This window comes from Salvelinus namaycush, chromosome 16 (genome assembly GCF_016432855.1).
Source record: "Salvelinus namaycush isolate Seneca chromosome 16, SaNama_1.0, whole genome shotgun sequence".
Classification (NCBI taxonomy): Eukaryota; Metazoa; Chordata; class Actinopteri; order Salmoniformes; family Salmonidae; genus Salvelinus; species Salvelinus namaycush.
In genome coordinates this window covers 17,927,941-17,939,822 of record NC_052322.1, presented here as the reverse complement: position 1 = coordinate 17,939,822, position 11,882 = coordinate 17,927,941, and the positions used below count along the sequence as shown (strand labels likewise).

The 11,882-nt window shown below is 40.3% G+C and overlaps 1 protein-coding gene across 8 annotated transcripts in view; it reads right to left on the bottom strand.

Moving 5' to 3' along the window:
• Window positions 1–203: 203 nt before the first annotated feature.
• LOC120061098 (sushi, von Willebrand factor type A, EGF and pentraxin domain-containing protein 1-like) overlaps window positions 204–11,882 on the bottom strand; it is a 144,277-nt gene continuing 132,598 nt past the window's right edge. For 6 of the 8 annotated variants that reach the window (XM_039010639.1, XM_039010644.1, XM_039010643.1 and 3 more), the window contains 5 exons: window positions 9,750–9,926; window positions 5,727–5,771; window positions 4,837–4,878; window positions 2,896–2,941; window positions 204–2,160 (listed from right to left, as the gene is read on the bottom strand). In XM_039010639.1, coding sequence (XP_038866567.1) covers window positions 2,139–2,160; window positions 2,896–2,941; window positions 4,837–4,878; window positions 5,727–5,771; window positions 9,750–9,926 — 332 coding nt within the window. In that variant the 3' untranslated portion in view covers window positions 204–2,138. The remainder of the gene's footprint in view (window positions 2,161–2,895; window positions 2,942–4,836; window positions 4,879–5,726; window positions 5,772–9,749; window positions 9,927–11,882) is intronic. The other 2 variants (XM_039010637.1, XM_039010638.1) reach the window with 2 other exon arrangements.

The following is an 11,882-nucleotide window of genomic DNA, read 5'->3' as shown; positions in this document are numbered from 1 at the left end:
CCATTGCCAAAATCCTTACGTATTCCTTTAAATTACATCAGAGGCCCAGAGCAGTTTCAGCAAGATAGCAGACCCATCTGAGATGTGTAAATATTAGGCAAAGAACCAAGGACTGCCATGACCCAGACACAGTATACTGTAACAGTAACTATGGATACTAGTTCAGTATCAAAAGTAATCAATGGACAAACAAATGACACCAGTTCATGTATAAATTAGCGATGTTTAATTGATTGGTACATTAAATCAAACATGTGAAGAAGAAAAAACATTCATAATTGGCTGACCACAACATACATTAAGTGGTTCCACACTGATAATAAAACTGGTTATAGACACAGACGTAGAGTAAGTAGAGCATTTAGAGTCAGTGGTGAGATCTACATTATACTTAAACACACATTAATACTTCATTTTATTCATTAAAATTGCTCCTGTTCGATAGTTGTCTTAGATATAATGAAAGACGACCTTTTGGAACACGTATTTTCATTCCATCTGGAAAACATGCTGTTTTACATTTAACACTGCTGTTTATTTAGTAGGGTACATTGATCAGAATAAGATCAAACCTACTTTTATATTCACCTAACATTGTGCTCTACTAAATAACAACATGGGTTCATATGAAGCAACCACTTGATTAGATCCCACGAAATACATTAGAAATTAAATAGCATTTTCATCAACAACAAAAAAAGAAGCTGTAAAGACCACCACTATGAGATGACCAAGCAATGGAATAAAGGAGGGGAGTGGGATATAACTGCAGAATGTTTTGTCTTTTCCATTGATAAGGCAAAGTAAATAATCTAAAACTCTTAACATTCAAAATTCACTGTGCTGATTCATCTACTTTGTATAGTGAGTTTTTCTACTTTATATTTACTCTGCACTGTTGAGGAAGTAAGCATTCTACTACTGTTACACGCGCTATTCTGTGCATGTGACAAAAACTGATTCATTTTAGCCTCATATTAGTGAGAGCTGCAGGCTTCCTCCTAGAACACCATGGCCCAGTGGTCTTATAGCAAGAGATTTGCATTTACTGAAAGGCAGCAATTCAGCTGTCAGGTACGGTGGATGTTAAATTGGAAGTGGTTGAATAGCAGATCTCCAATACATTTGCTCAATATACTTCAGCCAGTTGCCATAATGAATCTCACACATTCAATGTGACACATTCAAGAACAGTTTACAGGGGAAAAAGTCTCAAACATGATTCATCTCTGGAAATAGACATTGGAACATTACAGGCATTTATTTCCCTTTTTATTAAAACAAAATGTCTTTACTTTTTAAAAATGCATCTTTCCTTGGCTTATCTACAGTAGAACAATACAAATAGGCTATAAGTTCAAATAAAGATTCCAAAGCTGGATCATGAGCCAGAGTCCTTGATCCCTCAAAGAGCTAAACACACTCAAAAGTATACTTTAGTGTTTCAAGCATGGTCTCCTTGTAAAACCAAGCTTTTCAAATTCATTGACTAGAGCTAAACTTGGTGAAAGCAAATGAACCATCTTTGCTCTTGAGCTCCAGGATATGAGTGTTTCAACACACCTGCAACCTGCTCTAGCAAACCAATATGTTGACCTTCAGTGGCATGACTTATATTAAGAAGTTGCGTCAAACACACTCCTCTATGTATTTATTTGGTCAGTGAAAATAAAAATTAAATTAGGATCTATACTCCAGCAGGTTAGATCAAATGTTTGATATGAGGCGACAGTACAGAATGCCACATTTATTTGAGGGTATTTTCATTCAAATCTGTTTTACTGTTTAGAAATGACAGCACTTGATGCATCTATACTGTGAGTCTTGCTGGGCATCTTAATGGATATGATTGCCTTCATTTCAGAACGGGCAAAACTGTTATTTGTGAAGTACACTGGAAACATGAATAGTTATTGAATAATCAGGTTTGGCCACTCATTAAGCACAAGCTTCCAAATGGGAATGAACCAATTCATTCTTCATCATGAGGTTTCTAAACGTCACGTAATAGAACTTCCTTCGAAAGGATATGAACCCGGTGTTTGGGAGGGGCTACTACATTCATAAGCAGGAGGGTATTACATTAAATCACAGCAGCCTGTTCACTGTGACTCCCTTATCAAGGAAGCAAGAGGAAACTAGGGCAAATAAGTCCTGGCACTGAAAAATAAAATACCAAAAATTCAGTTAGAAAACTCCAGAAAATACATTTCACATGTATTTCTACACCTGCCCTGCTAAAAGAGTGAACATAAACGGGATACATTTGTCTTCAGAGTTATTAGTGGGTACATTTCCTAGGTAGCCAAATCGATAGCTGTAACCCAAAAGTTGAGCAATGTATTTCATGACTACATTTCTGGATGACCAGGAGGCCAAACCTAGCCTGGAACCCAGACCTGTTCTGTGTAACAATCTACTCCTTGACATGTGTCATGGCAAACTGTTTGTTATATGACAGAGTGGTAAGGAGTGGAATGTTAGCACAAAACAAGTCTGGAACCCAGGCTAGACCAAACCCATTGCCCCAAAAATCTGTCACCCTTGCCCGACACGTGAGTGACAACCCGTCTGGACATCAACGACAGACACACCAACCAGTTCAATGTTTAAGAACACTAGAAGATTTGACAAAATGGCCATTGCGTTTACTTTGCAGCTCCACTACTGTGGCTGGTGTGTGTATAATGATATTAAACACCAGGAAGCTTCGCAAATATAAAGCATGCAGCATTTAGCTGAAACGGCATTGGTGGCTATGACGGCAGTAAGTACTCAAAAGAACACATGAAACTGAGCAACAGTTGTTTTAGTGAGCGCAAAGAAAAGAGGGAGGAGCCATGACAGGAAACAAGCCTTGATTGGATGTTAGTTAATGAAACGAGAATGACTTACCATGCTGTATATTTGTAGATTATAAATACTATAATACAAACAACGCCTAGAAAGAAAAAAGGAGAAGTTTAAATCCTTGAGGTATTATTTTGTTTAACATATTAGGAAGTTAATTTTTACTTGGCAAAGAGTTTAACACCACAACATTCCTTCTCCTTATTGTGAACAACATTAATTTAAAAAAAGGGATGTCAACAGAAAGTGGTATTGTTATAGGTTTGTGTGCCAGTAACAATAGAAAAGTATTACAAATAACTTCATGTCTGTCCTGCAAGGTAAGGCTTGAACAGAATACTACCATTGTAATAAAAATAAACTCAGCAAAAAAAGAAACGTCCTTTTTCAGGACCCTGTCTTTCAAAGATAATTCGTAAAAATCCAAATAACTTCAACTCTTCATTGTAAAGGGTTTAAACATTGTTTCCCAATGCTTGTTCAATGAACCATAAACAATTAATGAACATGCACCTGTGGAACGGTCGTTAAGACACTAACAGCTTACAGATGGTAGGCAATTATAGGTCTCAGTTATGAAAACTTAGGACACTAAAGATGCCTTTCTACTGACTGAAAAACACCAAAGGAAAGATGCCCAGGGTCCCTGTTCATCTGCGTGAACATGCCTTAGGCATGCTGCAAGGAGGCATGAGGACTGCAGATGTGGCCAGGGAAATAAATTGCAATGTCCGTACTGTGAGACGCCTAAGACGGCGCTACAGGGAGACAGGACGAACAGCTGATCGCCCTCGCAGTGGCAGACCACGTGTAACAACACCTGCACGGGATCGGTACATCCGAAAATCACACCTGCAGGACAGGTACAGGATGGCAACAACAACTGCCCGAGTTACACCAGGAACGCACAATCCCTCCATCAGTGCTCAGACTGTCCGCAATAGGCTGAGAGAGGCTGCACTGAGGGCTTGTAGGCCTGTTGTCTGGTGAGGAGCTGCCTTACATCACCGGCAACAACGTCACCAATGGGCACAAACCCACCGTCGCTGGACCAGATAGGACTGGCAAAAAGTGATCTTCACTAACGAGTCGCGGTTTTGTCTCACCAGGGGTGATGGTCGGATTCGCGTTTATCATAGAAGGAATGAGCGTTACACCGAGGCCTATACTCTGGAGCGGGATCGATTTGGAGGTGGAGGGTCCGTTGTGGTCTGGGGCGGTGTGTCACAGCATCATCGGACTGAGCTTGTTGTCATTGTAGGCAATCAACGCTGTGTGTTACAGGGAAGACATCCTCCTCCCTCATGTGGTACCCTTCCTGTAGGCTCATCCTGACATGACGCTCCAGCATGACAATGCCACCCACCATACTGCTCGTTCTGTGCGTGATTTCCTGCAAGACAGGAATGTCAGTGTTCTTCCATGACCAGCGAAAAGCACAGACCTCAATCCCATTGAGCACGTCTGGGACCTGTTGGATCGGAGGGTGAGGGCTAGGGCCATTCCCCCCCAGAAATGTCCGAGAACTTGCAGGTGCCTTGGTGGAAGAGTGGGGTAACATCTTACAGCAATAACTGGCAAATCTGGTGCAGTCCATGAGGAGGAGATGCACTGCAGTACATAAAGCAGCTGGTGGCCACACAAGATACTGACTGTTACTTTTGATTTTGACCCCACCTTTGTTCAGGGACACATTATTCCAGTTCTGTTAGTCACATGTCTGGGGAACTTGTTCAGTTTATGTCTCAGTTGTTGAATCTTGTTATGTTCATACAAATATTTACACATGTTAAGATTGCTGAAAATAAACGCAGTTGACAGTGAGAGGACGCTTCTTTTTTTGCTGAGTATGTTACAAAATAAATTATTGGTACAGCAACATTGTTGCATGACTAGATGCGAAAATGTTCAACATAAAACCAAACAAATACTGCTTATCCTGTTCGTCTTTATAAGATGGAATATAGTAAAATTCTTGCAACTTACCAAGTCCACCTAGAACACCCCCTACTATTTTCCATGTGTGGTCTGTAAGAGAAACAAACGAGGGAAGGAATATGCCATCATGAATTTGCAGTAAATATTAAATCATCACTTAATAGCCTAAATAATGCTTGAACCATCAAATATATCATATACAACACCAATAGATAGCAACTGGGAGACTGCTTACTGTTGTAACAACATATACACGGAGTGTACAAAACATTGATATTGAGTTGCCCCCCCACCCCATTTGTCCTCAGAACAGCCTCAATTCATCAGGGCATAGACTCCACACTCGGGGGCCCCCGAGTGACGCAGCGGTCTAAGACACTGCATCTTAGTGTAGTAGTTCGAATCCAGGCTGCATCACATCCGGACGAGATTGGGAGTCCCATAGGGCGGGCACAATTGGCCCAGCGTCGTCCGGGTTAGGCCGTCATTGTAAATAAGAATGTCATTTTTTTCTTTTTTAAAAAGGGATGCTGGCCCATGTTGACACGAATGCTTCCCGCAGTTGTGTCAAGTTCGCTGGATGTCCTTTGGTTGGTAGACCATTCTTGATACACACTAAACTATTGAGCATGTAAAACCCAGCAGCATTGCAGTTCTTGACACAAACCGGTGCGCCTGGCACCTAGTACCATTTCCCGTTCCAAGGCACCTACATGTTTTGTCGTGCCCATTCACCCTCAATGGCACACATACACAATCCATGTCTCAATCGTCTCAAGGCTTAAAAATCCTTCTTTAGCCCGTCTCCTCCCCTTCATCTACATTCATCTACACTGATTGAATTGGACTTAACAAGTGATATCAATAAGGGATCATAGCTTTCACCTGGCCAGTCTATGTCATGGAAAGAGCATGTAAAACATCAATAGGCAGCTTACTGTAGGCCGCTGGTGGATCAGTGGGACCAGGACCAGCATCTGTTACTAAAAGAGGTGATATTAGGGTTCACACACACACACACACACACACACTTAACACCAACAATTACAGCTTACTGGTGTTGGATAAATAAAATAAATCAAAAGAATGCAGTGAAAGAATTAGGTGGTGTTAGAGGCATGGCATGCCAGTGAACAAACTACTTTATTTCTGTGTTCGAGGTAGTCTATGTGAAACATAACTCAAGGTAGGGTTCAGCCCTATGCGAGTTCAGAATGATGTTTACTTCAAACGTTTTTGATATGGGTTGTATTTCCCCATGACAACTTGATAGGTACATTGTTACATACTGTATATTCAGATCACAATCAAGGAGAAAAGCCACCATAAACTACCACTTGTTGCCGGCCAGGTTCAAGTTGAATCTATAATTCAAGAGTCAATTAAAGTTTAGACAAGCATATCTCTTTGGCCACAAATAATTAGGGGAATTTAGCGAGCATAATAGGCTGTGTGTACTTCACAGTACCAATGACAATTCTCCACCTCAGCCAGACTGACATGCAACTTTGTGTGGAGGTAATTTGAAAGCCTCACCAGAAACACACCACTGGCTTATTCTATTACCATAAAGGATCAAAGGTTAGGCTAATAAAGTCAGTTGAGGTGTTAGTAGGGCTGTGACGGTCATGTAATTGACGATAATTGGCCAGCCAAATGACTGCAGGTCACTGTAATAACCATTCAAAATGTTTTTGGGAAGCACATTTTAGCCTGTTGTAGTCGGAAGGGCTACAAAGGAATGCAATACAATTAAGCCAGTACGTATTCTTGTCTAGTCTGTCACAACACTTTACGGTTGTGATCCCTCAAATGCTTTAGTCAGCCAGTGTGGTCTGAGGAGTAGAATGGTCTTGGACAAGATGGCTAATCAATCATTAATAAAGTGTAAATCAGCAGACCTCAATGGAAGGTAAGCAGCTCACTAGACCAAGGGATTGTTTGAATAGATCAAATGTTGAACTTGAACACCAGTTTGTTTTAAATAGTAACCAACTTTGCTACTAAAAGCATTAGGGCTGTTCCGAAAAAAATGGGGGAAAATTGTCTGTTTTTTCAACCAATTGATTTTAAAACATGTATTTTTCCATATATAACCACACCTTGTGTGTTAATAAAATCAACTATATATGCATTGAGATTTTCTGATGCTTTAAACTAGAGGTCGACCGATTAATTGGAATGGCCGATTAATTAGGACCGATTTCAAGTTTTTATAAATCGGTAATCGTCACTTTTGGACACCGATTATGGCCGATTACATTGCACTCCACGAGGAGACTGCATGGCAGGCTGACTACCTGTTATGCGAGTGCAGCAAGGAGCCAAGGTAAGGTGTTAGCTAGCATTAAACTTATATTATAAAAAACAATCAATCTTAACATAATCACTAGTTAACTACACATGGTTGATGATATTACTAGTTTATCTAGCTTGTCCTGCGTTGAGTATAATCGATGCGGTGCCTGTTCATTTATCATTGAATCACAGCCTACTTCGCCAAACGGGTGATTTAACAAGCGCATTCGCGAAAAAAAGCACTGTCGTTGCACCAATATGTACCTAACCATAAACATCAACGCCTTTCTTAAAATCAATACACAAGTATATATATTTAAACCTGCATATTTAGTTAATATTGCCTGCTAACATGAATTTCTTTTAACTAGGGAAATTGTGTCACTTCTCTTGCGTTCTGTGCAAGCAGAGTCATGGTATATGCAGCAGTTTGGGCCGCCTGGCTCGTTGTGAACTGTGTGAAGACCATTTCTTCCTAACAAAGACTAATTCATTTGCCAGAATTTTACATAATTATGACATAACATTGAAGGTTGTGCAATGTAACAGCAATATTTAGACTTAAGGATGCCACCCGTTCACTGAAAGAATAAACGTTTTGTTTTCGAAATAATAGTTTCCGGATTTGACCATATTAATGACCTAAGGCTCGTATTTGTGTGTTATTATATTACAATTATGTCTATGATTTGATATTTGATAGAGCAGTCTGACTGAGCGGTGGTAGGCAGCAGCAAGCTCGTAAGCATTCATTCAAACAGCACTTTCCTGCATTTGCCAGCAGCTCTTCACTGTGCTTCAAGCATTGCGCTGTTTATGACTTCAAGCCTATCAACTCCCGAGATTAGGCTTGCAATACTATAGTGCCTATAAGAACTTCCAAAAGTCAAAGGTATATGAAATACAAATGGTATAGGGAGAAATAGTCCTATAATAACTACAACCTAAAACTTCATACCTGGGAATATTGAAGACTCAGGTTAAAAAGGAATCACCAGCTTTCATATGTTCTCATGTTCTGAGCAAGGAACTTAAACGTTAGCTTTTTTACATGGCACATATTGCACTTATACTTTCTTCTCCAACACTTTGTTTTTGCATTATTTAAACCAAAATGAACATGTTTCATTATTTATTTGAGACCAAATTGATTTTATTGATGTATTTATTAAGTAGTTGTAATTGTCATTATTACAAATATATATATATTTTTTTAATTAAAAAGCGTCCGACTAATCGGTATCGGCTTTTTTTGGTCCTCCAATAAATTGGTATTGAAAAATCATAAAATCGGTCGACCTCTACTTTAAACTCACTGTGATGAAATAACACAAATGACTGAAGAGGGAGCCAGAGATCAAGATAACCATAAGGGGAAAAAGTAACCTGTCCGACCATCCTCCTCCCGCTTCTACTGACATTCGGAAATTCTGCCGTTACTCTCCTGAAGTTGCCAGTAATAGGCTACACGAGGAGTCTGCAAACTTTCTCATGTAGAATTCCAATTTATTTGACAATTTCTACTGATCTGCGTGCCAAGTTATGGTTTTCATATGCACACTTTTCGTGGAACAGTTTCATTTAATTTATAATACGTCTTCGTATCTCAATCTTTGTCATGTTATTAATCAAAATTCTATCCAAATCTAAATGAAAAGTATACAACCCTAAAAAATAACATCTATTGCTAACTACGTAAAAACATTGCAGCCTGCAGGTAGAAAATATCCTGATGAAAAATAAATATCCTATAAATTACACAGGCTAAGCATTGCCAGTCTGCAACAAACTTGAAACATTGTATCAACTATTAACTTGGGTCCAGACTGACATTGTATAAAATATTTTGGGCCCCTTAGTTTGCTGCACCAGTGAGCTCAGGACAGACAATTTATGCAAGGGATAAGAATTATTATTTTATGAAATTTCCAATGGATCAGAGCATAACATTTTTCCCTTTCACGCTGAGGGGTTATTGAAAGGGAGAGAGCTGGAAAGATTTTTCAAATACATTGAGGAACTATTGTCATTCTCAATGGATGTAAAAACAGACTGTTTGCTTGCTGTTTGAGGTGAAGAGAGAGTAATCATTCTGGAGGGAGACGTGCATTGTGCAGCCACACTCCCCTTCTTGGACTGTGCCATTAATGCGGCCTCCGCAATGGATTCGTCTCGGCCTCCGCAATAGATTCGTTCACTGAGACTGGCGTGAATAAGACCGGTGTCTTGTGTGCCGTATAAATAAATACATTTATTTTACTGCTCGACAAAATTTGTACAAATCTTGGTCGACCAACAGCCCATTATTGACCAGACAATCAACCAGTCGAATAATTGGGGTCAGCCCTAAAAAGCATGCAGGCGATTAGCAAGGAATGGACTAGAAGGAAATAATAGATGGAAATCAAAATGACCAAATCCAAACTAATGCATTCAGGGAAAATAATTACCTGAGGTTGCTATGCACAGGCATGCATATGGTGAAAAATAATGATTGTCATGAAGACTAGTCTCATTATGTTTATGTAAGATAGAATTTTTGAATTGACCCTGTTTGCTGACATATTGGTCTTCTGGTCCTAAACACCAAATGACGCACAAAATATCCAAGTTAAAATATAGGCTAAAGTGTGTTAAATAACAAACACCGAAACAAGTCTTACCTTTGCATGTGGGAATAGAAGGTGACCAGCCTCCTATTTCACATGTCAGACTGGCCTCTCCCGTCATCTCATATCCATCGTTGCACTTATACGTCACAAAAGACTTGTGCTTGTAGGGGGGCGAACGACCTTGAATCCTAACGCCATTCTCAACATCAGGAGCAGGACATGAAACCACTGCAGATGTAAACAAAGGGCAATTTCATTAGCTACTGTTGTGAACAAGGTGGGCCCAAGTTCCTCATTAGTTTAAGGCTATTTGAAGGCAATATTATCACAATTTTGCTATAACCACATATTTATGAAATCTGGAACTAGGCCTTCAATAAATAAGCTAGTTTGTTACACACTTCGTCTGAGCTCAATGTTGCATCATGGTTTTTAGAATAGGCCCACAGTACACATAAACCATGTTTTAGACTGCTCTATTAGCCTGTGTTGTATGTTTATACAACAGGTGGGTCTAATCCTGAATGCTGATTGGATAAAACTGCATTCCAGCCTGTGTATTTCACAAGATACCACCTGCTAAATCTATGACGTTGAAATGCCTATTTACTATGTTCCATCTCACTGCGCAATCCACTGTCTCATCAACCCTGCCAGGAAATGTATAAATAATGGCGCGGAAGGAGATGGCTGCCATTTTACGATCTCGTAACCAATTGTGCTATTGTGTATGTTTTTTTTTGCGTTATTTGTAAGTTATTTTGTTGATGACGTTTCTGCCACCGTGTCTTATGACCGAAAAGAGCTTCTAGATATCAGGACAGTGATTACTCACCCCATACTGGGGGAATACTTTTTCTTCAATTTACTTCAGACAAGGCCCTCATCCCTGTAATTCGCAGGAGAAAGAGACAGAGGTATCGTGGACGAAGATCCGGGTGGCTTGTTAGGATCCGTCACTGAGAGGGTAATCTACCTTTACCATCGGTCCTATTAGCCAACATACAATCAATCAATAATAAAATAGACAAACTACAAATCACGTATATCCTACCAACGGGACATTAAAAACTGTAATATCTTATGTTTCACCGAGTCGTGGCTGAACGATGACATTAATAAACATACAGCTGGGGGGTTTTAAGCTTTTTCGGCAGGATAGAACAGCAACCTCTCGTAAGACAAGGGGTGGCAGTCCATGTATATTTGTAAACAACAGCTGGTGCACGAAATCTAAGGAAGTCTCGAGGTTTTGTTCGCCTGAGGTAGAGTCTCTCATAAGCTGAAAACCACACTATTTACCAAGAGAGTTTGTGTATTTTTCATAGCTGTCTACATACCAACACTGGCATTAAGACCGCACTCAATGAGCTGTACACGGCCATAAGCAAACAGGAAAGCACTCATCCTGAGACGGCGCACCTAGTGGCCGGGGACTTAAATAAAGGGAAACTCAAATCTGTTTTACCTCATTTCTATCAGCATGTTCAATGTGCACACAGACAGAGACAGACAGAGACAGAGAGACAGAGAGAGAGAGAGAGATAGAGAGATATATAGAGATAGAGACCACCTTTACTACACACAGAGACACGTACAAAGCTCTCCCTTGCCCTCCATTTGGCGAGGGAGATCTGACCAAAATTCTATCCTCCTGATTCCTGCTTACAAACAAAAACTAAAAGGCACCAGTGACTCGGTCAATAAGGAAGTGGTCAGATGAAGCAGATGCTAAGCTACAGGACTGTTTTGCTAGCACAGACTGGAATATGTTCCGGGATTCTTCCGATGGCATTCACTGGCTTCATCAATAAGTGCATCGATGATGTCGTCCCCACAGTGACTGTACGTACATACCCCAACCAGAAGCCATGGATTACAGGCAACATCCGTACTGAACTAAAGGGTAGAGCTGCCGCTTTCAATGAACGGGCCTCTATCGCGTAAGCTTATAAGAAATCCTGCTATGCCCTGCGACGAACCATCAAACAGGCAAAGTGTCAATACAGGACTAAGATTGAGTCGTACTACACCGGCTCCGATGCTCGTCGGAAGTGGCAGGGCTTGCAAACTATTACAGACTACAAAGGGAAGCACAGCCGCGAGCTGCCCAGTGACACAAGCCTACCAGACGAGCTAAATTACTTCTATACTCGCTTCAAGACAAGTAAAACTGAAGGATGC